The following is a 25,645-nucleotide window of genomic DNA, read 5'->3' on the forward strand; positions in this document are numbered from 1 at the left end:
TCCCCAGGAACATTCCTCCCCCTCCCCAGCCTTGCCCTCCTCCAGTTCCAAAAAAACTCAGCCTTTGGATCCTTCCCCACATATCACTGCTCTAACACCCAAACATCTCTCTGCTTCCTCCCTGTACTCTCCAGGAACCCAACCCCAAATCCCATTCTTCTTCCCTGTATCCCTCAACTCCTCCCCACCCCCCAATCACTTACTATTGCCCTGCAAACTTCCTGAAGTCAACAGATGTTAACATATACTGTATATATATCCCAGTACCCCCTCCACCAGCTTGTCATGTGGCTTGTGTTTGCTCCCTTCCCCACCTTAGAAAAACTGGCTCCAGCTTCTCTTCTCCCACTCCCCTCCTCTTAAAGAATCAGGAGCTTGGAAGTTGCTCTAATCTTTGATCTCAGACCCTCCTGAAAAAAAAAACAAACCCATATTAGAAACAAATTTTCTATCTGCAATTCAATACAAATGTTTTTCAAAACATAATCACTTTTAACCTCCTCAGCTTCACCATTCAACCAACCCTATGCTGCTGCCACCTCCTGGTCATTTATCTTTTCCTGTTTTCTGCTACTTGCCTCAGCAATGCCCCCCTTTCCCCCACATGGCTATCATTGCCCCAGTCTCCTGTTACTGACTCCCTGTTATCATCTTTCCAGTCCTGTCCCTCTCCCGCCTGCTTTTTACTGCCTACCAACTGCTTTCCCGGGTCTGTGCTGTTTCCTTTTCACCAAAAATTACTACCCTCAGTCCCTGCTGTTTGCCCTCCTGCTCAGATTTTATTTCCAATTCTTCTATTTTATTCCTGTGGTTGACTTTTCCTAGATTCATAGATTCTAGGGTTGGAAGGGACCTCAGTGGGCCATCTAGTTCAACCCCCTGCTCCTGCGTGGCAAAAAAAGGGTCACCAAACCAGGGATCATGTGATACCAGCCAGGTGCCTGTCCAGTCTCCTATGCGTCTTTGACAAGCTCTTAATTCAGAGAAGTAAGCAAGGGTTAGGAGAGTGACTGTTCCTTCTCCCCACATAGTCTACTTAGCTAGAAATAAGTGGTTCCTTTTTTTATCCACATTAAACTGTTAAAGGGAATGAAATCTAAATGTCTTAATGAATGTTGGGGCAAAATTATGAAAGGGGAAAAAACTAGTGAGGTGTAATTACATTTCCATTTTGAAGCAGGTTCTTCTTTAATCTTCTTATATGTATTTTGCTATACCTTCTGTATTTTTTAAAAGTAATTTCAGGGAATGTAGGATTACAGCACTTCTAGGGGCCCCAGTTCCTTCATATCAGAGAGTTAATTGGATAAGGAACATCAGTGATGTGCCTCATTGCTGCTGAAGCAGAACACATGAACTTCTCTCGCTTAAAGCGACGTCACAAATCCAGGTTATGACCTTAGTTCCAAATATATCAATAGAAACCGGACTTTTAGGAAGAAAACTCACACTTCCTACCTTACCTGTCCCTCCTCCCCCCCCACCCAATGCACCCTAACTCTGTCAGTGAATGTAATCTTTATTTCAAGTTTGTCACTTAAATTAACCGGACTGCTTCAGTGAATTTTCTGCAGTTAAACTCAAGGATCTCCAGGTGCTTTATAGACAAATGAATTTCACTTCATCTATGAGGCAGGAAAATGTTAAATCCCCATTTTAACAAAGATGGACATGAAGATATACGTGTGACTGCTGCAAGTCAGGGGAAAAGCAGAGAAGAGGGCCCACTTCTCCTGGCAAAACCCCAATTTAAATTCCTCACGCAGTGGAATAAACTCGCAAGCAAAAAGGAATTATCAAGACAGGCCCCCATTACAAAGCCCAAGATGACCTTCAGTATTAATGAGCTGTGTGCCGGACTTGAGGAAGTCCCTGAGGGACAAATTATAGCTAGAGGATATAGGAGCTGCTGAAACCTCAGAAGCTTTAAGGAAGGGGACTTGCATTTAACAGACCACAGAACAGAGTTGTTATTGATCTGCAAGACCACGATGAATTTGGGGTGAGCAGCATATCCTATGGGGGCACAACAGGGAGGGTCTTGCCAATGGTAGCTGAGGCTGGTTCAGCTGGTTGGAGACGCTTTCCAGGGAGTGCTGTTTCCTCACGAGCTGACACTGATGCCTAGGGGTGCGGTTGAACTACTGTATGCCACATGGCTATTTATGGCATGACTTCCCACAGTCATGGTGAAATATGACTCATCATACTATCATGGCCAGGGTGGGGAAGGGGCGGGGCAGGGCAGGGCAGGGCAGGGCAGGGCACAGAAGCAATTCGCTTGATTGTAATGAGTACAGGAGATGGAGACAAGCACGCAGGCATGCGACTGTGGTTATTGTAACAGGGATAATGATGGCTAATTGTGGATGTGTTATGGACTGTCAAGTGAACACAGACAGGACGGAAAATGTATAGATGTGTATGTGTTATATATATGTGTGCATAGGCGACTGGTACGGGTGGCATGGGGAGGCACATGCCCCCCGACAGGGCCATCCCCACTCTTCTGCGGGTGCTCACCAGCCCCGTCCCCACCACCTTGTGCAGGTGCTTGCCAGCCCTGTCCCCACTGCCGACACCAGCGAGGGCTGCTATGGGTGCCCCCGCAGACGCAGGAGGCACCAGTTGCCCGTGTGTGTCCGTTTTATACAGAGAAATATATATTTTTGCAAAAAATAAAACCCAAAAAACAAAAAAACTACACCTCATATTTCATCCTGGGGCATGTCAGAAAGCAAGCGATCTAACACACCACATCTAGTGCATGATGTGACTGAATGCAGGGGTGCAAGAGCTAGCTAATGAGACGCCACAGCAGTCTCAAAGCTAGCGCTTCGCACTGAAACCCAGCGGTTTTCCTCCCCCCCGCCCCGAGGTCCGACTCTATTCACACGCGTCTGAGCGAAGCCCCGCCCCGCGCTAGCCCGGGAAAGGCTCGAACCCGTGTCCCCGCCCGCAGGCGAATACTACGTCATAGGAGGGCGGCCCCCGGATGCCCCTCCATCGACCGCGCATGCGCACGCCGCCAAGCACTCGGCAACCGCCCACCCGGCTTCCGGCTTCGGCCCGCCGCCACATGACTCACCACCAGAAGCTGTCACGTGGGGGCTCACCCTTGTGCTCTTTGGTGAGAGCAGCCGTCTATCTATTGATAGACGCGGACGGCAACCAACGTGCCCAGACGTGCGGGGGAGGGGCGGGACAAGCGAGGCGGGGGGCGGGCCCGTAGCGGCGGCACAGTCACGTGCTGCCTGGGTCCCTGCCCGTGCCCATGCGGTGCCGCCGGCCAGGGCCGGAGACTGCGCGCGCTCCTTCTTGAGGCGGGCATGGAGCGGGGCTGGTGGAGACGCCGAGAGAAGCGGGGCTGGAGCAGCGGCAAGCAGAGTCGCCGTTCCTCCCGGGCCCAGCGCTGCAGCTCCGGCCGCCGCGCCGCTGCAAGGCAAGTGCAGGCCGCCTGCTCCGGAGCCGCGTTGCCAGGTTTTAAATAAGAGATGATCGTATCGGAAACTCAGAAATGCCGTATTTGCTGAAATACATAGTACACGGAAAAAAAATGCAAATGAGCATGCAAATAAGTTGTCCTGTTTGCTTTATATTGAGGTCGCTGGTGAGTGAGAGAAACTGTCATCAAAGTTGAAGCGTTTCTTTCTTTCAAGGCGAGCAGCCATAAGAAAGTGCTGACAGCAGCCCCGAAAGTCAGTTCAGACTCCCTAAGACTGACTTGGGTTTTGCATATGCTACAACAATGAGCTGTCTCAAAAATTATGCTACATTTTGAATACTTTTGCCATTATTGACTATATGTTGTATGAGGGTTGAAATTATTCTACAAATATGATAATAATTGTACACCTGGCAACACTGCTCTGGAGCGTTGCTTGGCCTCGGGCAGTAGCACATGACGGATGGAGCTGGAGGCCTGTCCTGGGGCACAGGCGAGCAAACCTGTGTGTTGGGTGTGGAAAACTGATGCTGGGGGGCAGCCAGGGCGACAGCCGGGGGAGCGTGCAGGTTGGTCCCTCTCCCTTAGGTGCTCCAGGGGGCACCAAGCAGCAGGTGTTGTTCAGTGGCTGCTTGAAAATGGGAAGGAGAGATCCCCCTGTCCCTGTGTGCACTGATTCAAGGAGTTGTCTGGTGCTTGCGGCTTCTCTTTAAAGCCCAGGAGCGCTGAGTTGAGGGCATGATAATGTCACGCTGCAAGGTCCACCTCACTCCCCATGTGTTACAGCTTAGGAAGCGCACCGGCTACCAGGCGAGCCACACAGCATAGCGCAGACACACAAGCAAGGAAAAATCACCTTCAGATAGAGGGTACTTTTAAAAGATGACCGAAGACTCTTGATATGTGTAGCCAGCTGTGGGAAGGCTTTTGTGCAGCTTTCTTGCAGCTGTTGGTTGGGTTTTTTTCTTTGTTTCTTGGGTTGCTGAGAGAAACTCGCATCAACAGGCCAAGGGAAACGGAATATTACCTCGGTTTGCAAGTCCCAGCTCGCCCCACGCCTGTATAGATTGGGCTTTTCAGCAGGGCTTCTCTGGCACTTTTATCTAATAGATAATTGAATTGGCTATTAGAGAAAAGCACCAAGAAGCCCCACTGAAGCGTGCAATTTATACAGAAGCTGCAGAGCCAGGTCAAATTAATGCACTGCCTCTTCCAGTAAAGCGTGTTTGCTTTTTTGTTTTTCAAATCTGTTAGCACCCTATATGACTACAGCGTAACTGCCTCCGGTCTATGTAGCTAGTCAGCAGTGAAGCTGGGACTAGAACCAAAGACTTTCATAGTAGCTAGGGTCAGGAGGGTCCTGAACAGATCATTTAGCCTGACCCCCTGCCACAGGCAGGAATGAATGCTGGGTTCACAAGACCCCAGACAGGTGATCATCTAACCTCTTTTTGAATTTGCCCAAGGTAGGGACAAGGACCACCTCCCTAGGAAGTTGGTTCCAGATTCTGGCCACCCTAACTGTAAAATATTGCCTTCTGATCTCTAACCTAAACCTATTCTCCATCAGCTTTTTACCCTTGTTCCTCGTCATCCCAGGTGGTGCTGGGGAGAATAGGGCTCTTTCTATTTGCTAATGATCTCCCCTGATGAATTTGTAGGCAGCTACCAGGTCCCCGCTCAGCCTCCTCTTGCCAAGGCTGAATAGGTTCAGGTCCCTCAGTCTCTCCTCGTAGGGCCTGTCCTGCTGTCCTCTCACCAAATGGGTGGCCCTCCTCTGAACTCTCTCCAGGCTAGCCACATCCTTTTTAAAGTGCAGTGCCCAGTACTCCAACTGTGGCCTGACCAAAGACACGTAGAGGGGGAGTATCACCTCTCTGGACCGGCTTGAGATGCATCTTCGGATGCATGACAAGGTATGGCTGGCCTTGCTGGCTGCGGTCTGGCACTGGCGGCTCATGTTCATCTTGGAATGAATAATGACTCCAAGATCCCTTTCTGCCTCTGTGCTTTCAAGAAGGGAACTCCCCAGCCTGTATGTACGCTGTGGATTCCTTCTCCCCAGGTGCAGCACCCTGCATTTATCTACATTGAACCCCATCCTGTTCTCATCTGCCCACTTTTGTAGTCTGTCTAAATCTAGTTGCAGCCTCTCTCTCCCTACAAGTGTGTCCACCTTGCCCCACATCTTAGTGTCATCAGCAAACTTGGACGGTGTGCTTTCCACCCCCTCGTCCAAGTTGAAGATGTTAAACAGTGCAGGCTGGAGGACCGAGCCCTGGGGTACCCCACTGCTCACATCTTGCCAGGTTGAGTACAACCCGTCCACCACTACTCTCTGGGTGCACCCTATCCACCAGTTTTTTACTCATCCAACTGTGTAGGCATCAATGCCACATTCACCTAATTTATTGATGAGGATGGGGTGAGAGACAGTGTCAAAGGCCTTCTTAAAGTCTAGAAAGACTACGTCCACCGCGACACCATCATCCAAGAATTTAGTTACTTGGTCATAAAAGGCAATCAGGTTGGTCTGGCAGGACCTGCCTTTGATGAACCCATGCTGATTGTCCCTGAGTGTGATCTCCCCTGCAGGCCCCCCACAGATGTGATCCTTGATGATTCTCTTCAAGATCTTCCCGGACTTTGCTGGTCCTAATCCTGTCCTGAGAATATCAAGTCACGCAGCCATTAGACCAACTTGACCTATTGCCAAACTGACCAGAAACAGGAACTGTTACAGAAATTAGGATACATAACAAAATTAAGGATGTGTGACGCGTGCAGATAATATAAATGGAATCCTAAAAAAAAAAACAAGTAAAAGCAATTTAACTGAAATGTGTGGATGTTAGTGAATTAAGATGCTATATTTCTGTTTTGAAAAAGTTTTACTCTAACCAAAAGAAATAACTGTGGTCAGTATAAATGAAATACATTTTACTCCAGTCATTTTTTTCCTTTTTTTGTTTTGCACATTTCAACACGTTGGGTGAAATCCTGTGGTCCCTTAGGAGTCGAAACAGAAAAATGCCAATTATGTCATTAGGACCAAGATTTCATTCACACTGTCCATTTCACTGTTTCAGCTTTTATGCAACATCCCAGCATGCTCTCTAGGCTGGGCAGGGCTCTCTGCTCCACAGCAGAGCTGGCCCCTTCCCTCTGCTCCCTGGCTGCAACTCCAGCAGAAACTGCAGGCATCTGCCTGGTTTCTGCTGTACCTTCCCTCCCCCCCCCCCCCCCCCCCCGGCAGGGATTCTGCCGTCCCCTCTGCCTTACACAGACACACAGCACTAGCTAGCAGACCACATGCTGGCTACGGTCCGTGCTGTGGCAGATGGGACAAAGGCAGAATCAACAGGTAGCTGGCAATGTCCCTCTGTTGTTTTCTTAATGGGATAATAAAAAGTGAGTTGGGGGTGATAAATGCTCTGTTATCAATTCCCTGCTGGGCTGGTCAGGGGGAACCTCTCCCTAATTGGTGTCCTGCTGGGGCCTGGCCATGCTCCCCCTCCTCAGCTCAGCATCCTAAAAGGGAAGGGAGGGCTGCTCTCATGCCCCCTGGCTTCTAGCCTGAGCCACTGCAGGCATGTACTTGCATTTTTTTTCAGTCCAGGGGGGATTTCTGTATGGTTACGAATTAGTTTAGCCTAGCCAGTTTAAACTAACCTGCAAAAATTAAATCATTTCAGGCTCAGGCTTTTTCAATGACTGTCCTTAGGCTAAAACTTGTGTAATACTTTGAAGATAAAACATGTTATACTGATGATAACCATTCAGAATTGTACTCCTCTAAGGTAAATAGCAATGTAGTTTTTCATGGGAATAAATTCTGTGAGAGAGATGTACAAGCACAATATGTTAGCAAACCAAGCATAATAGTGAAAAATATATATATATATATATATATTTTTAGGTATGAACAAGATGAAACACAAGCATCGCTAAATGCAGGCCCCAGTACCAGTGAGTCCCCTTCTTCCTCTTCCAGTTCATGTCAGAGCTCTCCAGTGCCTGGTAAGAAACTGCTGTATGAGCCAAAAGCCAGCACTTCAGAATTAGCTGCATGTAGATAAAATATTTTGTCAGGAAGACATTCGAAAGCTGAAGTAAGCTACAAGAAATGTTCTAAAACAATGTGGGGGTGCAACTTTTTTGGCAGGTGTGCCACAAATTAGCCTTGTATCCTCCACAAGTGCTGCTCCATTCCCTTCCCCTGCCCAATTTGCTATTCTGCTTTCTGTCCTATCTCTCGCTGTGCTGCTGCCTGTCCTTTCTCCAATCTGCCACATACACACAGGCTGCCAATGTCACTTGTGGCACAGGCTGCAGGCTGGCCACCCCTGTTCTAAGAGATGTACATCTTTAAAAGAATTATGTTAAATAGGCAAAGACAATATCACTATAGTCCCATGTAGTAATTATAACCCAGAGCTGAACAAATAGCAGCCTGCAGGCCACATGTGACACAGGAGGGCTTAAAATGTGGCCCCCCAGCTCCCACCTGGCTACTGCTACCCTTGTTGCTCGGCTGCAGCAGCAGCTGGCGTCTTGGGGTTCTGTCTCCTTCCCTTGGCTTCTGCTGCATGCCCCTATCCCAAGGAGTGGGGCAATGTGATTTAACGTGGCACAGCCCACTGTGCTGGGAGAGCCAGCAGCCCAGTAGAGCCCACAGGGAGCTGAATGTGAGATGAGGTGTGGAAGGAGTGCCTACACACGTGCATGCATGTGAGCCATACAGTCATAGGTGTCATTGGCCCCTGCTAATGCTGTCCCCACATTATGCAGCCCATGGGGCATGTGGCCCCTGGTCACTTTGAAATTGGACAGCCCTGTTGTAACTCATAGCTAAGAATTCCACCTTAAGAATGGAGAGGTTAAAGAAGAGTTTGGTTTGGTTTCCCTTTTAACAAATATATCCCTAGTAAGGCTAAGCATGTGGTTAAACATGTACCTTTCTCCAGTGTGGGAGGGCACTGAAATAGTATTTAGCCCCCATAAACTCTTAATGACAGGACAAAACTACTATAAATGGTTCAGGTGACCTCTAACACTTCAACCAATAACTGCTTAAGAGTTTATGTGAGGCTATGAGAACTAATATGTATCCTGTGAAAGGGCTTATCATGATATAATTAGGCACAAAATACAGATCAGTCTTACTGACATATTAACATAATTTGTATTTCAGCTTTGAATAAATCCAGGCTATTTTTTTTAAGGCTGAAACATGAGCACTGCTCTTAGGGAGTTGCACAGTAAACAGCAGGAAAGAAAATTTTGAACTAATACTTTTAACAGGAGCTGAAGGCTTAAAAAGAAAATCGCCTCAACTCGGGTAAAGATCTTTATACTGTGTTTCCTTGCATACTTTACATCCCCATATATAATACACACCTTGTTTTGAAAGGCAGAATGAAGAAAAAAGATTTTTCCAGAGTTATGGTTGCATAGAGCAAGGACAGAACCTAATCTTCAGCCGATTTATCATCTCTTTCCTGCATAACTATAGCTGTATCCAGACTTATAGCAGGCTAGACTTACACTTGTTGCTGAAGTCTGGTCTCCATGGGTGGACCTATGATTTTGAAAGAGCTAAAGAGGCTTCTGAACAGAGATCAGGAGGAGTCAGCAAAACTTCCCTAAGATTAGCTTGATTAGTAGAACATTAAGACCATAAAAAGGATATGATTGTTAACACCTGTAGAGTGAAGAGCAATGAGCCAGTAAGTCAAATGATTCTGTCAGCGGCCTCAACAATAATACTACAGCTGCTGCACTGTGGATCAGGAATCAAAACAAAGCTTCCCTGCTTAATACACTCACTTCAGTTATGGGGGCTGATTTTGGGAGGAGAGGTGCATGTTGTTCGTGAGAAAATATGGTATTTACATTTTCAGGAGGAAAGAAAGGCTTTACCGCAATGCATTGCACCATTATGAATCTACCCTAGCAATTATTTTTGCCTATCTAACCCCCACCCCCCTTGAAAAATACCAGTCCTAAGAAATAATGTGCTGGATATGGTTTTCTTCCTGTTCCACTTTTGAAAGGATTTGATCATACTGGGTTGACCAGCAGATCAGCAGTCAAAATGTACTGTTTACTTATAATTGTTTAAATATCTGGTTTGGAAGCATATTCAGAAAAGGGTGTTTATTCTGAGGAAAGGAATCACTAGCTTTATATTTGGTTGATTTTTAATTGCCCATTGTCTTTCATGTTTAGTCCCATTATAATTTTTCCCCTCTGCAGCATGCTATGGTGACAAGCAAAATGGATGCTTTTGTTCTGAAGCAGCTATTATTCCTGCTGCTTTTCCTTTTGTTTGCTGATTTTTTTTCTTTCACTGCTAGCTTCTGTTTTCCTACCAATGTAGTGAGTATCTGGTGGTAAGAGGATAGTTTGACTTTCTCTAGGTGTAGGTTTTTGCTGTTTGAAGAGAAATTTGCCTCACCTCATGTCTTATTAATCAGCATCTTTATCTGTGCCATACATTTGAGACCAACCTGGGGGCAGAAGTTTCCAGTATCCTTTGGACATGGGATCCTGAAAATTGGTGGTCCTTTGTCATTACTGTGAAGATGAACAGGGTCAAAGAGTAATAGACAGACTTGGTCACCCATCTAATTCTGTCTGGTATTTATTTTTTAAAGAACTTCCCGGATTCTACTATGATCCTGAAAAGAATCGCTATTTCCGCCTGCTCCCTGGGCATAATAATTATAATCCACTCACCAAGGAAAGCATTCACTACAAAGAGATGGAGTGCAAAAGACTGAAGCTCTTAGAGGAAGATGAACAGCAGAAGGTGGGTTCAGTGAGGTTGCATATAGATTTTGCCACATGCTGGCCCAGGGTTGTCTGCAAGCCAAAGCCTTCTAGTTTCAGTGTTGGTGTAATCATTAAGCCCAATAGGAAAACAGTGGGTTTTTTTAGTTTCCAAGTGGGGGGTCTTCCTTCCCCCTCCCCCCCCCCAAGTTGTCTTCATTACATTGAAAAGGCAATCTTTCAATTTTTTGGTAAAAATTACACACGAGGATACACACATCTATAGCCCAGATGTTAGGACACTCACCTGGAACATGGAACACCGCTTTCAAGCTCTGCTGTGAATTGGACAGAGCAGGGACTTGAACAGAGGTCTCCCACATCCCAAGTGAGTGCATTAACCACATTCCTGAAACCAAGTCACCTTCCCAATAAACTTTCCATGAAGCAGTATGTTTCTGCAAGACATTCTTGCTTTGATAAAATTATGTATTTTAAAAGGAAAAAAACCTTCATCAAAGGCCATACCTCAGACAAAATCTGTTATGACGGGGTTAAGACTGAATAATTTAATTATACTTTGTAACTTGTAAATAATTTATAATTGCATGCTGTCATTCTGGAATGCTAAATTGAATGATTATTTGGAATTCAATAGATTGAAAAAGGTATTTGACCAATAATTTAGGGTAAAATGATTACAGGGATGCTGTCATTTTCTCAAAACCAGGTATTGTAGACAAGGTTAAAGGTTTCACTTGATCTTAATTTTTCTTGGTCAGAAGCTCTTCATACTTCCTATTTAGATAAAATTCACTTCATCCTGTACCTACACCTCCTTTTATTTTATTTATGTATTTGTTTTAATTTATGGTCTTAAGGAATTTGGTATAGTATAGCATTGTACTTTTTGGCCTGGGCTGAAAAAGAAGCTTTTATGATGAAGAGCCAAAAAATGACTGTTTAAGAATAGTCTGTTCATAAGATTTTTAGAAGGTTTTAACTGCATGGGAAGTTTAAAGATTCTTGCATGGTCTATAACTGAATTCATTCAGCCTTGTCTTGGCCCTGATATTAATTGCTGAATTTCTTAAAGGACTAATTTTCATTAATTTTAAATCCTAGACCAGTATTCTGGGGGTCACCAGGCGTGTGTGTGTGTGTGTGTAGATTTATAGATTGTAGAAGATGGTTTGGATAGGGAGGATCCTGCCTTAGGCAGGGAGTTAGACTAGATGACCAGCCAGCCCTACTTCACTATGATTCTTCCTTTTAAGCAGCTTTTAAAAATGTGGATTAGAGATGAATGGTTACCAAAATAACCCAGATATGAAGACTTCCCAGAGTGCTTTGGATCCTTAAGAAGCACATAACTCTGCACATTTTAATTTTTTCCTTTTTAATAGAAAGCATCTAGAGCTGGGTTGAACTCATCAATTCTCTTACACAAGAGGCAGTTAGGTTTGCTCAGGTCCACCAATTATTGCAGGTAAGATAATTTGAACATTTTTATTTGTTTGTTTACCCCTACAAAGTTTTTCTGTTCATACACCTTTGCCCTTAATCTGGACATTCCCTGCTGGCTCAGCAGGAATAAAGGAAAGCATCCAAACTAACATGCATCTACTCGTTCCTTTACAATAAGATTTGATATACACCTGTGCAAAGCGGCTGGTATTCACTTCGGATTCAGATTCAGCCTATTCAGGGGAGAGTGATTCGATTCAATGATTCAGATCACTGTCCCGAATCAATTCAGCTGAGTCTGATTCTGAGATTCGGCTGCTGCCAAATCTCCAAATCACCCAGACCCATCCCCCTCCCACTCTCCCAGCCCAGGTGGTGGCTGTCCTGTCCGCCCCAGCTCCTGGCACATTGGGGGGGGGAACGACACCACCCTGACTCACTGGGTGCTGCTGGGGGGGGGGAACGACACCACCCTGACTCACTGGGTGCTGCTGGGCGGGGGGTGATCCCCATGCTGCATGGGGGGGTTCTGCACAAGCCCCCTGACACCCCCCCGCTGTCCCCGTCCCCCCCACCCCCCATGGCTGCCTCACCCGCCTCAGCTCTGGCCCATTAAGGAGAAAAAACACCCAAAAACCCTGGACTCATCAGTTGTCGGGACCCAGGGCAGCCGGCCAGCAGCTCTCCCTGACTCCCACCCAGGCAGATAAGGGTCTGGGGCCTTAGAAGGCTGTCAGGCGGGTACTTGTGACGCGTGGAGTGGAATTCATTAGGCAGACGCTTATCAGTTGCAAAGCAAGATTATTTATTTACGCCGTCAAGGTGGTGAATAGCGGAGGTCAGAGATACTTGGTTAGTTACAGCTTAAGGTTCGAAGGTCGTATGTCGGTCTGCATAAAAGTCTTTGATTGGGCAGATAAACGGAGAAAAAATCGGGCCGGCAGGTCATTGATTTACGTCTGATAAGGTCGAGACGGGGGAGACTGACAAGCGATCAATTTGTCAGTTATTCTCACGCATACGTTCAGAGGTTTTTTTAGGTGTGTGCGCGGAGGTCTCCCGTTCTTCACGGAAGTGAAGACGGGTTTTATTTGTGTAATAGCCAATTGCTTTTCGCCACGTCATAAATTTAATTAGAATCGCCAGTTATCTAGCGGTCTTCGCTAGGGTTCTCTCTCACAGGGTTATTCCCTGTTTTTTTTTTTGACCAGTTATAATGATTTATGTATAGCACAGAAGGCTAAGTTTTATTTCTAGTTAGTGTCGCAGTTATAAATCTCTTTTTGACATGCGCAGCAAAAAAAAAAAAGCGGTTACTATCATTATTGTTAACCCTTAGTTAACCTAGTGCAGAAAAAACCTGTTTTGAATGGTTTTATTTGTTTGTGACATGGGCACTACTTAATTTGGTTGTGACAAGTTGCAGCCTGGTGGGGGGTGATCCCTGCTGCTCTCTGCTGCCCTGCACCATGGGGGGTGGGGACTCTGCACAAGCCCCCTGACGCTCCGGCAGGAGCTGGTGAGTATGGGATTATTTTCTGGGAAGCTTCTTAAAGGGCCAGAGCTGTGGTGAGCAGGGCAGTCATGGGGGGCTGGGACAGCAGGGAGTGGGGCTTGTGGTAGAGCCACCACCATGCAGCAGGGGGCAGCAGGAATTCCCCCCACCCCAGTCCGGCAGCACCCAGTGAGTTCGGGGCGGGGGTTGTTGGTTGGTTGTTTTGGTTGGTTGGTTTGTTTGTTTGTTTTTGAAGCACTGGAGGCGAGGGGTGGACTGGGGGAGCAGGTAGGGGATGGGGCCTGGCAGGGGTCCCCCCCCATGGTCCCCTCCCCCCTTTTCCAGCCCCACCTCCCCCATCCCCTACTTACCAGCTCTGAGTCTGGCTCCAGCTCCCTGCTGCAGTGGGCAGGGACTGTCCGAATCATCAAAGCTCTCCAAGTCTTTTCCAAAGATTCGGAGAGCTTTGAACCAATTCAGACCTTTTTATTGGTCCCCTGATTCAATTCAGATTTGGAGATTTGGCCACTGAATTGGGCTGAATCTCCTCCGAATCGAATCAGCACCCACAGCTTTGCACAGCCCTAATGTGATACTGTTTTCTAAGTGGCCTTTCCATTGTAGCTTACACAGCACATCCCTGCAGAATGGCTTAATGAGTCTTCCTAAAACTGACAAGATTTATGATGCAAGAAAATATTTCCTATTGTAAATGTGTTTTCTCATCCTCTCAATATAAGTATAAGCTGTGCTGTACTATTTGCTTTATAATCACAGTATACGGTTTGTTGTATAAATACACTTTCACGGACATTGTCTACATGAGCATTTTTTCCCTTGGCTTTTAATTCTTGCTACCACAGAGAAGGGTTCAACAAACACCAGAATGGTGAGAATAACAGTGTGCACAACGTAGTAGAAAATGCTAGCTTCTTGTCTATGCTGTCAGTTCTACCACTGAAGTTGTACTAGCATGTGCAGTGGTAAGAAAAGGCTAATACAAATGTGGATCTGTAATCCTCAAAGATTATTCATTGGTGTGGCTGTAGTCCAAGAGATCCCAAGACATTTTATCTGTTGCTTTCCCTGCAGAGTTTAGGAAGCAGCTCCAAGCCCTTTCGTCTGGAATGCCTTTAACTGGCATTGAATCCCAGTATATTTACACTTTCTTCTTTTGCAGACTGGTCCATGAGTTAAAGGTGAACTGCATGCAGAAGAGGAAAATAGAGATTCATGGTCCAGATTCCTCAGTTGCTGGAACCAACAATTTTAAAATAATAGTGGTATGTTATGAGCACTTTTAAGTTTTCAGAGCAGAAAGAAAGCGGCTTTGATTTGGAACAATAATTAAGTGCTTCATATGAGTTCTGTGATAGGTACTGGCCTGGCAGACAGGTTTGTGTACACTGGGCATCAGTGTTCTCTACAGCAGATTGCACTGCTGGTTTCACCACCCACACATTCTGAGACTAGACATTTCACACCTAGTGCCCTTTGGGACCAGTGAAGTGCAGCTCCTTAGCTTGTGACAGTCTCTTTTGAACAGTCTGCAGTGGGAATTTTAGACTTTTTGTTTGAAGGGAAAAATCCCTTGGGTCAAATTCTGCTAATGACTTTCTAAATATTGAGGAGGAGACTTTCCCTACCCTGAAGTGCTTACAGTCTACCAAGGCAAAAGGATATGAAGAGTGGGGGAAGGGAGGGATGTATAGGTGGATTTGGAGATGAAAAGGAGGACTGGAGAACTCCATGTTATTTCTACTGTGTAACAGGGGCAAAGACCTGTTACTGAGAGTAGGGCTAGACAGTAAAATTACAAAGCTGCAGTTGATGAACTGCTGGCAGATAATTAGGTTCTGGCCTGCGAAGGTGTCCTCAGCTCAGGAGCAAGAGCCAGAAGCTGTATAATCCCTGTACCTGAGGCAGAGGGCTGGCTGACCTGCACAGTGCTGGAGGCCCCTGAGACACTCAGGGGTTTAGAATTTAGATCATTGTCGAATTGGTGGGCTGCCAGAAGCCTGTAAACTGTGACCAGGCTGTCAGAGCCTGAGAAGGTGCAGGGCAGGGCACCTAGGGTCACCATTCTGGTTCTCTGGGTTCAACCTCCCAGAATTCATAATCACAGTGAAGGCATGGCAGGTGAAAACAGAATGGTACCCATTGTGAGATTAGAGTGAAGAGTGGAAGGGGTGGGATTGGAGTGACCACAAGTAGATGTTATTCCCATTGCTAGTACTGGATCTTTTTACACACTGAAATATTAATGCAGAATTCCTTTGTATCAGTGATCACTGATATCCTGACAGCTGGGTCAGTCCACAGTGACTATGCTAGAACTCAGCCAGTTGGAAAGATTGTTCATTCTTGGCTGGGGATTGAGTTAAAAAGTAATTCTTTGTATTTTTTTATGTGGATCTGTGTAGAATGGAGAGAGCTTCTCTCAGCATTTTAATGATGAATTGCATGGGGAGCAGGGTTGATGGCTTCTTCAGTGGTAGAGTTGATGAGAAAATCTAAAGCCAGTTCTAATTGACTATAATGATGTTACTCTGATTTTGCAGGCAGATGCTGCTTGTGAGCGGATATTTGCTGTGAATGATGTAGAGCATGGGGGATGTAAATACGGTATCATCAACCTCAGCAGCTTAGGGAAAGAGTCTCTCACTGTGGAGATGTATGACAACCTCTACTTCACAAACCGCAAGGTACTCTTCTGTTTCCTGTTCCTCATCCAGGATGATTTCCTTTAGTCCTGTAACTCCTGAAATGATGTAACTTGGGCTTTGTAAGTGGAAATGAGAAAGGAGGCAGAATGGGGAGGAAAAGAGAAATAGCAGAATCCAGCAGTAAGAAGTTGAGTAAACGGAGACCCTACAGTGACTCATAGTCTGATGCTTCATAATCACTGATGCTCCATAATCGCACTCAACCTGACACCTTTTGTGAACATTGCACGCCTTCAGAGTTATTCCTGTCAGTGCTTGTTAAAAAGACAAGCCCTGACAGGCTAAAATTCTGCTGCTCCTTCTTTGTTTGCTCTCTTTTTTTCTTAAGAAAACACTACTTTTCCATCAATGGGAACAACTTTTAGGACAATGGTCAACAGTGTGTAAGTGTTTTGATATCTGAAAATAAAGCGTCTTTGCTAGAATGAAGCACTGCATGGATTCATCCAGGTTTGGGGATGGTTTTTGGCAGTTCTTTTTCTGCTTCACACCAGCCCTAGAGAGAGGCTGATATGCTGTTATCTACGTGCCATTACTGAGCTAGTCATTGCTAGTAATTTCCTGGGTTGCTCCCCTTTGCATTCTCTGTAGGCTAAGGGTGTGAGCAGAACTCTTCCTTCTCAGACTTGCTTTGTTCAGAAAAATGTCCTTTTATGAATTAAACCAGAAGTTTGTCTTGCATATGTTCATAGGTGAATTCTGTGTGCTGGGCATCACTGACTCATCCAGATTCCCATGTTTTATATCCTTTCTGATTAAGAAAAAAAACTCGGGTTTGGTTCCACTAAACTAGCTGTTCTGTGAAGCACATAGAAGATATCGGTAAGAAATCCCAAGTACTTATCTCCAAAGTAATCCTTCTCTGGAAAATAACCAAAAAAAAAAGCTGTGAAGGTTGAAATATGGTAGAGTCTGAAACACATTATTGCCGAATCATAGCTATTCATGGCACTGTTCAGGTATAAAATAAGGCAAAAAGCAAGGTTCCTGGCTCAGTCTTAAGGACTTCTCACCTACTTCACAGAGTAGGTGCATCAGATCATTTTGGGTGTGGAGAGAAAGCAGCCGAGATGTGAAAACTGAAGGATGAATGGGAAAACTCTCAATAAAGCTCTCTTAAAGCACCAGCCTATCAGAATGTCAGGTTTGGAATTGGAAATGAGTAGCACCTATTTCAAAACTAGCAGCAAAATGCTAAGCAAAAGATGAGCCATTCACTAAGTATCTTAAAAGAGAAGGACTTGGTAGGTGTCCTGGAGGGGTATTGGGTGGAAAGGTTGTCATGGAAGGAAATGAGAAAAGTGTACAAGCACGGTAGTGGCAAACTAAGGGTGTACTGGAGTAATATCACAGTAGGTGAGATGTAGCAAGGTAATATGATTATGTAGAGACCTGGTGAAGAGAATAAGGAACACAGTATTGATCCAGAGGATGACAGGAAAATGTTGGATAGCCAAGGAGTGTCATGATCATGGCAGGATAGTGGAAAGTGACTTTTCACAAGAGTATTCCAGACTTCACTGATTTCTCCCCCCCACCCCCCCACTTCAATCTAGTCTCTCACAGTTTTATAGTACCCAGTCTGGAAAAACAGGTTAAAAATCTGCCCGTTCCTGCTACAGTCCCTAGAGGGCACTGTGATGCAACATAATTCATTTTGCAGTGGAAAATGCATGTATAAATTAAATGGCCTTGTCGCAAGTTATACTTGGGATATGTTAACCATACTTAAGGCAGGTGTCTGAGTGTTCAAGCAGCAAAACGCATACTAAGCGCCATTGTCATGTAACAAAGCTAGGACTTTTCCAGCAAGGAGTAACTCCAAATAGTATTACCTTCATGAAGCAATCAGACGTTAGCTCAACATGTGTTAGGTAATACAGTCAGGAGACTTCAGTGCAGTGGGGGGTTGGGACTGACAACAGCTCTTTCTCAGCCCCACCCTACCCCCCTCCTTTCCCCCCACCACTGCACCAGATTGGGTTCCTGTGTGGTATGGGGGCTGGGACTGACAAGCTGCTGTTGTGAGTCCCAGCTCCCACAGCACATTACAGCACGCTGGAGTCTTCATGGGGTTTGGCAGGTCTTATTTAAATCATAGTAAGCTTTAACATTTGGCTCCTCAAAAGACTAACTCATAGTAATGCTTGCTACAATCTAATAAAACATGTCCTAAGTGTAACGTGACAAGGCCCTTAGTGTGAAAATGAAATGAGTTAGTTCTCCTGTCTTCACTTTCTAAGAGCTGCTTGGCTGATATTCTTGTATTACTGAAAAGAGGGAGTGGTTTATTCCTTTCTCCTTCCCTTTCTGGTAGTGCTGAATATACAAATTGGAATCGCAGCTCTTTCCTATGAGAGAAGGGAAAAGACCACCTCAGAGCATGGTGAGGCTTAATTCATTGACTGTGAACAACTTTAAAAGTCCTGAGAGCTGCTAACGAAGAGTGAAACATTGCATATACTAGTACAACTGAGATGTCTTGCTTTTCTCCCGTATTGTAATATTACTCAGCCTGGGAGAGATTGGGTTTTCCTTAACTCTGTTCAGCAAGCTGTGTCTCATGGGAATTGCAGAAACTCCAGGTTGTATCAGTCTGCTTCCAGCATCATTGTTCATCAGCTCTAATCCAGGTAGGGTATCTTTTGTTTTTATTAGCACATATAACAAAACATATGTTTTGTTCATAGCATATGTTCATAGGTGAATTTTGTGTGCGCACATAATTTTGAGCTGTTGCAGTCTTTCTGCATTATTTGCAATAGAAGAATAGCCCTTTTATTTTTCTATAGTCAAAAAAAGCCTGAAAACTAAGCTGTTATTTTCTGAGTGATGCTTTAAGTCTGAAAAGGTTGAGAAGCACTGGACTAAGCAGTCTTTGATGTTACATTTCATAATAATCTGCCTACTAAACTGCACTCCACAACCCTCTTCTGTCTTATTATCAGGGTATCCTTTCTACTGCATTTCTCTTCCTGATTGTGTCTGCTCTTTTTACAGTCCTGCTCCATTCCTGTAAAGTAACCTTTTATTTACATTTGGAGCTTTCTACAGGCTGCATCTGCTTCTTTCTTAGACTTATAGGGTGCTTTGTGTGAGAGAGCTTTTCTAAAATCTATCCTAACCATGCAGTTGGTCCAATAAAAGATAACACCCTGCAAAATATTCTTGCCTTGCATAGATTTCCTGGACCATCACGACTACAACATCACTCAGAGACTACCTAAATGTTTAACTTTTTTCTTAATCCTTAGGAATTGTTGATCAAAGGAAATTAGAGACAAGCATAGTTAGCCTATGATTTTTAGAGGATTTAAAATGTCACCTGTTTCCTACACACCCATTTTTACAAAAGACCTTGGGATTATGAACAGTTTGGTCTCCCCCACTGCCAAAGCCATATCTTTGAATGCAGAGTAGTTTCCCTGATCTCTTCCATGTAAAGGTATTGTGCAGTTGCACAGACTTCAGGAGAGTGACTTTTGATCTCCAGGAGAGACAAGTGGGTAGTGGCAGGGCAGTAATTGGGTAACAGCACAGTGGAACTGGAGTCCTGGAAAGCTGCAGAAACTTGGTGAAATTTTCAGAGGGCTTAGTTCACTTGAAACTTCATCCTGCCTCTCCTTCATCCTGTATTGAGCCTCCACAGCTGGTTCTTCTCTCCTTTGTCCTTAGTTGATCAGCCTGGGATGCTCTGCAGCTTCAAGATCTCCACTGGTTGGTCCTGTGCTTGGTGCCTTAACCCCCAGGCTGATAACTGCTTCAGCACAGGTGAGCAGGAATGGCTTCCCAAGTGTTTCACATGGGCCAGATCTTCTTCAGCATGACCTCCAAGCTGTATTGCCCAAACTCATAGGTGATACATAGGGAAGGCATGGGGGGGACGTGCCCCCCCTGAATTTGGCTCCGCTGGAGGCATGTTGGTGGCAGAAGTGACTGGCCACTGGGGGACATCCCCCTCTTTCCCTCCCCCCCCCCCCCAACTCCCAGTCATGCCCCACTGATGCCCTCTTCCCCCCCTGACTCAGGAGGCACTAGTCACCCATTCCCAAGCTGATATATGAATATATTCATATCTTTCTCAGGTCAGACACGACGGGTTCTTGTGACCAATGTGATTACAGGTCACCGGCAGACATTTGGAACCAGCAGCGATGTCCTATCACAACAGTTTGCAACCCAGGTAGGAAGGAATAGAAATCTTTAATCTTCTAGAGACAGGGATACCCATTGTGGTGTGGCTGCTCCATGATGGGTACAGTAGCTGTTCAGTGATAAAAGTGTCTTTTTATCTGATGCTGGCACAGGGTAGAGAAGCAACAAAAGTAAGTTGCTCCAATTTCAAGTTCCATTAGTAATATACAGAAGGGGCAAAGGGAATCAGTGTTTGTCAAATGGATATGAGCTAAAAAATAAGTGAATCAGGTACAAGGAATAGTAGTAATAATGCTTGACATTCATAGCATCTTTCATCAGTGGACCTTGAGCTATAGGATTGCTGCCATTTTACTCCCAAAATTGAAGCAATTTGTTCAGTCATATGGGGTCAGCATTAAAGGTGGAAATAAAATGCAGGTAACCTAATATCCACTTCCCCTTCTCTAACCATTGGCACAAGCTTCTATTTAGTGATTAACTCATCTTTTGCTGCCTCATATTTGAAGGTAGAATTTGGAAGTCTGTTGTTGGCTGCAGTGTTTCACAATGGGACACTGATATTTTTGTTTTAGCTACCCTCCATTTTCAGTGAAATTGTTTGTGGATCACAAAAAAAATGAGAACATGCCTCCCTAGAAAGCCAGCCATAGCAACCTCCTGGAGACGGCTGTAAAATCCTATGAAACGTTATGAGGGTCATTTCCTCTTTCACTTTTGGTTTTATCCAGACTCCAGTGCTGTACAATGGTTGCCGTTCAGGGGAGATTTTCAGCATTGATGTCCGTCAGCGCAGCCAGAAGGGCCAGAGCTGGAAAGCTGTTCGTCTCTTCCATGACTCAGCAGTTACGTCAGTGCGTCTTCTCCAGGCTGAATACTATCTTATGGTAGCAGACATGGCCGGAAAGGTAGAGCTTCATTTATTTTATGGACAGTTAGATCTTGTCCTGTTTGGTCTGTTGGCCATTGTCAAGTTCATCTCTGAATCTTGAAACAGGATGCCATATTCTTTGGAGAGCATATTAGTTATTTTGTGTCCCAGCCCTCCCCTTTGCTGATTGATCAGAAGAAAGTTGTGAATGGCCTGTGGAGCTCTGTATTCCCACTTAAGAGACTTGTAATTCTGTGATGTTTGGAAGTTGTGCTTGGGAAACTTCCTGAGGGCTGCAAAGAAAACAGGATTGTTTTCTTTAAATGCCTTTTTTTCAACCAGGATCCTAAGCCAGTGGTTCAGATAATGTAGCCACTTGTGCCTAGGTCTTAGTACCATATCTTGGGCTGCTGTTTATTTCCCCCTGTTTCCAGATCCATATTTCTATTTCATCAGCAGCTTACTGTCAGATTGTTCCTATCTTGCTAAAATGTACTTTCTTCCATTACTGTTTCAATTCTCACAGATAAAGCTCTGGGACCTGAGAGTAGCTAAGTGTGTAAAACAGTACAAGGGCCATCACAATGAATATGCCACTCTCCCATTGCACATAAATGAAGAAGAAGGCCTTCTTACAGCAGGTGTGTTGACTTTCAATTGGTATGTGTGTATCTGATGGTGTTTACCTAAAGGTTGGGGGAAGGAAGTACATTTCTAGAAGTAGGTCATTTCAAATTTACGAAAGCAATAATTCCTCTCTAGCTCTTGAGAGCAGAATAAGTCATAAGAGCCTAATTGCATTAACATAATTGTTTATAGTTTCATTATGCGGCAACTACTTTGAGTTTCAAAGTACTCTCAAGAATTTCATTCAGGACAGATAGTTCAAAAGATAGGGGAAAAGTCACAGCAGTAAATATTTGATTTGGAAGTGCAGAAAAACAGCACTAAAACCCTAATTTTTAAAAGGATAAGTTTTGTAGGAGAGACCTGGGAAGCTCGCATTAAATTAATATTACTTTTTTTTTCCCCTGATGCTCAGGAGAAACAATGTGATGAAAGTGGTCATTCATGTTCCAAGATATTTTTGAGTTTCTTTTATTGTAATGCCTTTTATTTTTGATTCTTGGTTTTAGACCCCTTTTGTATCTTACGAATCTACATGCCAGTCTTCTGCAATTTTTGTTCATGTTGAGAGAAGCTGCATAATATTTATAAAGCTCAAAAATACATAATCTTGCTGTGGCTGAAGCCATTCAAATGCATAGAAAGAAAATTACCAGGTCTTTGTAAAAATGTGGTCTCACTGGGTTTTCTATAAGTGGCTGTGACAGGGGGGCCTCCCAGGGCCGAACTCTGTGGCTCGCCCGCCTGTCACTGTGACAGCAGGCCTACTCAGGGCCGAGCTCTTCATGGCCCGCCCACCTGTCTCTGGGCAACCGCAGCTCATCTCGCCTGCCATGCCTTTGATGATAATGAGTTCAATTGTGATGATCATTAAGCGGGAGGCTGCCCTTCGACTGCCCCGATGCCCAGGGGCGCTCTGCGGCTCTGACCTCCCCTAATACTGCAGCCCAAGCCTCGCAGATGGCATCATGGTGTTCTTCCTCACCGGCCTCCGCACTGGGCCCCAGAATCTTCTATGCAAGACCCCACTATGGTCTTCTCTACTCAAGCGGCCACTCGGCCGTCATCTGGGCTACCTCACCCTCCCAAAGCCTTGTTCCCCTCTCGGGTGTGGTTCCCCCGGAACCTTCAGCTACCTAGCCCTGGCCCACCTCAAGGCCAGTCAGGACCCCAGGCCCCCGGCTCTTGGGCGTCCCTTGCAGTGGGCCCCCTTTTGACCCTCACTGGTCCTGGCCCCAGCATGGGCCAGTCGAGGGGACTCTCCCCTTCGGGCTGGGTCTTTCTAGCCACTCACTCTACTCCTCGGGCCTCACCGTGCCACTACTCCCTTCTTCCTAGGAGCAACCGCGGCACCTCGCCCACCTTACTCCCACTCTCGGGGTCCGCCCTCTCTGGGCCCCTCACACACATGGGCCCTCTCAGTCCTCATCACACGGGCCCTCTCGGCCCTCCTGCAACTCAGGGGTCACCCACCCGGTGGTGGTGGGAGCTAGGGGTTAAGGTGCCCCGACCCGCCTTTCACCGGGGTGATCACTGGCCTGCCATTTCCTGGGGGCTCCCGTGCCACTGAGAGCCCCACCAGACCACCCACTCCTGGCAGGGTGCAGTTTCAGGTCATGCCCAGGACCAGGAGCCTCCTGCCAACCCCTTGCAGCTCCCCCTTACCTCCAGGTCATACACAGCAGCCCTAAGGCCAGGCGATGTTGCTGCCTGACCTCCTGCAGCCAAACTGCCTAGTTTATATAGGCCCCAAAATGGCTGCCGCAATCAGGCACCTGGAGGCTGCCAGCTCCAGGCCCTTAAAGTGGCAGGAGTACCCTGTGCTCTGCCACACTCCCCTCCTTAAATCACTGCCCCCTCTCTGGGGCCTCTCCTCACCGCCCCCTCCCACTGGGGCTATGCAACCCACTGGTTGCAAGTGGCAGGAGCACCCTGTGCTCCGCCACACTCCTCCCCCCTTAAATGGGGCTCTCATCCCTGCCCCCTCTCTTGGGGCTGATCTCACTCACGCCCCCTTACACCGGGGCTACGCAACCCACCGGTTGCTCTCACCACCACCCCCTCTCACTGGGGCTGCCCGCTCACTGGGGCCGGGGTCACCGTACCCCGCACGCAACCCACCGGTTGCAGTGGCAAATTAGGGAAAGTGTTCAAGGTTTTTGTTTGTTTGATTTATTTATTTCTATTCTGTTTGATTTTTTTTTCTAATGTCATTGTCTCCTCCTCCTCCCTCCTACATTGGTAAAGAACCTGTAAGTGGGGATACCACTTCAGCTATTGATTTTTAGCTCACACTGTGTTACCGGGCAAATTCTTGTCTCTAGTTATTTCCATGCCACTGCAACACCACTCCAGAATAGAACAGTCCTATTGTTGCATTACTAAAGGCTTAATGTTGCTTAAATCCACTGCTGTTGTTTTTTTCTTTGTTTAAAGTTCAGGATTTTTCTTATGGGTAGGTGGCAGTGACCAATAATTCTTTCTTAGAGCATATTACAGACAGACCTTTTTTACTCTTTTGGGTTAAGAATTTTTCAAAGCTGAGTCATGGTTTGTATGGAGGTTTTTCCTTGTTCTGATTCAAATGCCTTTCTCTCCCCAGTTGGTCAAGATTGCTACACAAGAATCTGGAGTCTCCAGGACACCCATCTGCTTAGAACCATCCCTTCTCCACACCCATCCTCGAAGGACTCCATCCCCAGTGTGGTCTTCTCTTCAAAACTTGGAGGGAGCCGAGGAGTTCCTGGCCTGCTAATGGCAGTGAGGCAGGATCTCTACCACTTCTCTTATAGCTGAGGCAATCCATATTGTCCCCAGACTAAGGTTACAGATCATCCAGCCCACCTGAGTGACTCAGCGTGGAGGTGGCACAGGTGGCCTTTTATTATAACTATTGTATTGGCTAAAGTTGTACAGCTGGTCCATCTGCTATCATGCTGGAATTTTGAACCCAGGAGATTCAGCAACTTCCTACTGCATCTGCTGTATGTCCCCCATACAATTTTAAATAAAAATGGTACAGTAGTAATTAACTGCTTGGGCAGAGTACAGACTTCTGAATTCAGCTGTGAGCTTTGAAACAAGGGTAATTATTGGTGTGTCTGGTTTGTGGCTACTTCCACTAGCTGAAGTTCACTGACACAAGCTGCGTAGAAAAAAGCTTCCAGCTGTAGTCTAGTTCTGTCAGGTGTTTGGAACCTGCTTTAATCATGCTCTTTCTAGAAAGCTCTCATTCCCATTCAATCCCTCTCCTTTATTTGAGGAGGAACTGGAAGTGTCAGTTCTCTTGAACATGAGCAGACTTGAGACAACAGTAAATCTCATCTGTTAATATAAAGAGGTCTCTGAGGGTGCAGTTACATGTTACACTTAGACTGTACTAAGCACACTTAAAATGTAAGCATCTGCACATTTAAATCTCATTAACGCATGCTAAGTGCCCTCTGAGCATCTTAGTTATGCCACTTCAGGTGAGTGTTAACTCTGAGTCATGCTACCTAGCTCATGTTGAGGTAATTTAAGTCTGCTCCACAAATATACAAGAAGCAATTTGCAGTCTTCTAGCATCTTGGGATGCACCACTCCCAGCCCCACCCAGAGCATGGATAGAGCCCAGGTATCCTGGCTCCTAGCCACAACTCTGCTCACCAACCCTCTAGTGGTAAGTCAGAGCTGTACAGGCAAGAAGAAGTATTAACAGTTGATGTGTGACTGCTCACAGCATATTATTAGGCCTTTGCGAAGCGGCTAGTATTCGCTTTGGATTCAGCTGATTCGTGGGACAGTGATTCGATTCAGTGATTCGAATCACAGTCCCAAATCAATTCTGCCAAATCTGATTCGGAGATTTGGCCACCACCAAATCTCCGATTCGGCCTCATCCCCTGCCCGCTCTCCCATCCCCATCAATGGCTGCCCATCTGCCCCAGCTCCCGGCTCTTTGGGAAAAAAGCCCAGCATTCACCGGCTGCTGCCAGGTGGGGGGCAATTCCCCGCTGCCCCATGCTGCGTAGGGGGCTCTGTCACAAGCCCCCATCCCCCGCCTGCTCTCCTGGCCCCAGCTCCCGGCTCTTTAAAAAAATAAA

At 45.9% G+C, this 25,645-nt stretch overlaps 1 protein-coding gene across 3 annotated transcripts; it reads left to right on the top strand.

Annotated features, from left to right (window-relative positions):
- The first annotated feature begins 3,238 nt into the window (after window positions 1-3,238).
- DCAF4 (DDB1 and CUL4 associated factor 4) lies at window positions 3,239-24,592 on the top strand. 3 transcript variants are annotated; one of them, XM_006272562.4, is made up of 13 exons: window positions 3,239-3,442; window positions 7,365-7,465; window positions 10,105-10,259; window positions 11,626-11,708; window positions 14,362-14,464; window positions 15,743-15,886; window positions 16,600-16,649; window positions 18,461-18,540; window positions 19,583-19,678; window positions 19,993-20,090; window positions 20,794-20,970; window positions 21,460-21,574; window positions 24,163-24,592. In XM_006272562.4, the coding sequence occupies exons 1-13, from the start codon at window positions 3,330-3,332 to the stop codon at window positions 24,354-24,356; spliced, it is 1,509 nt and encodes a 502-aa protein (XP_006272624.3). In that variant the 5' UTR covers window positions 3,239-3,329; the 3' UTR covers window positions 24,357-24,592. The 3 variants fall into 3 exon arrangements, with proteins under 3 accessions (XP_006272624.3, XP_014451028.2, XP_059578907.1); XM_014595542.3 differs by lacking the exon at window positions 7,365-7,465 and having other exon boundaries at window positions 3,357-3,442; XM_059722924.1 differs by lacking the exons at window positions 3,239-3,442; window positions 7,365-7,465; window positions 11,626-11,708 and having other exon boundaries at window positions 10,150-10,259.
- The last annotated feature ends 1,053 nt before the right edge of the window (window positions 24,593-25,645 follow it).

This window comes from Alligator mississippiensis, chromosome 2 (genome assembly GCF_030867095.1).
Source record: "Alligator mississippiensis isolate rAllMis1 chromosome 2, rAllMis1, whole genome shotgun sequence".
Taxonomy (NCBI): domain Eukaryota; kingdom Metazoa; phylum Chordata; order Crocodylia; family Alligatoridae; genus Alligator; species Alligator mississippiensis.

Excerpts from the sequence above, each read along its gene's own strand:
- DCAF4 (XM_006272562.4), top strand. The coding sequence starts at position 3,330 with ATGGAGCGGGGCTGGTGGAGACGCCGAGAGAAGCGGGGCTGGAGCAGC. Across the intron at positions 10,260-11,625 it reads AGGAAGATGAACAGCAGAAG|AAAGCATCTAGAGCTGGGTT; the intron begins GTGGGTTCAGTG and ends CCTTTTTAATAG. Across the intron at positions 19,679-19,992 it reads TGATAACTGCTTCAGCACAG|GTCAGACACGACGGGTTCTT; the intron begins GTGAGCAGGAAT and ends TATCTTTCTCAG.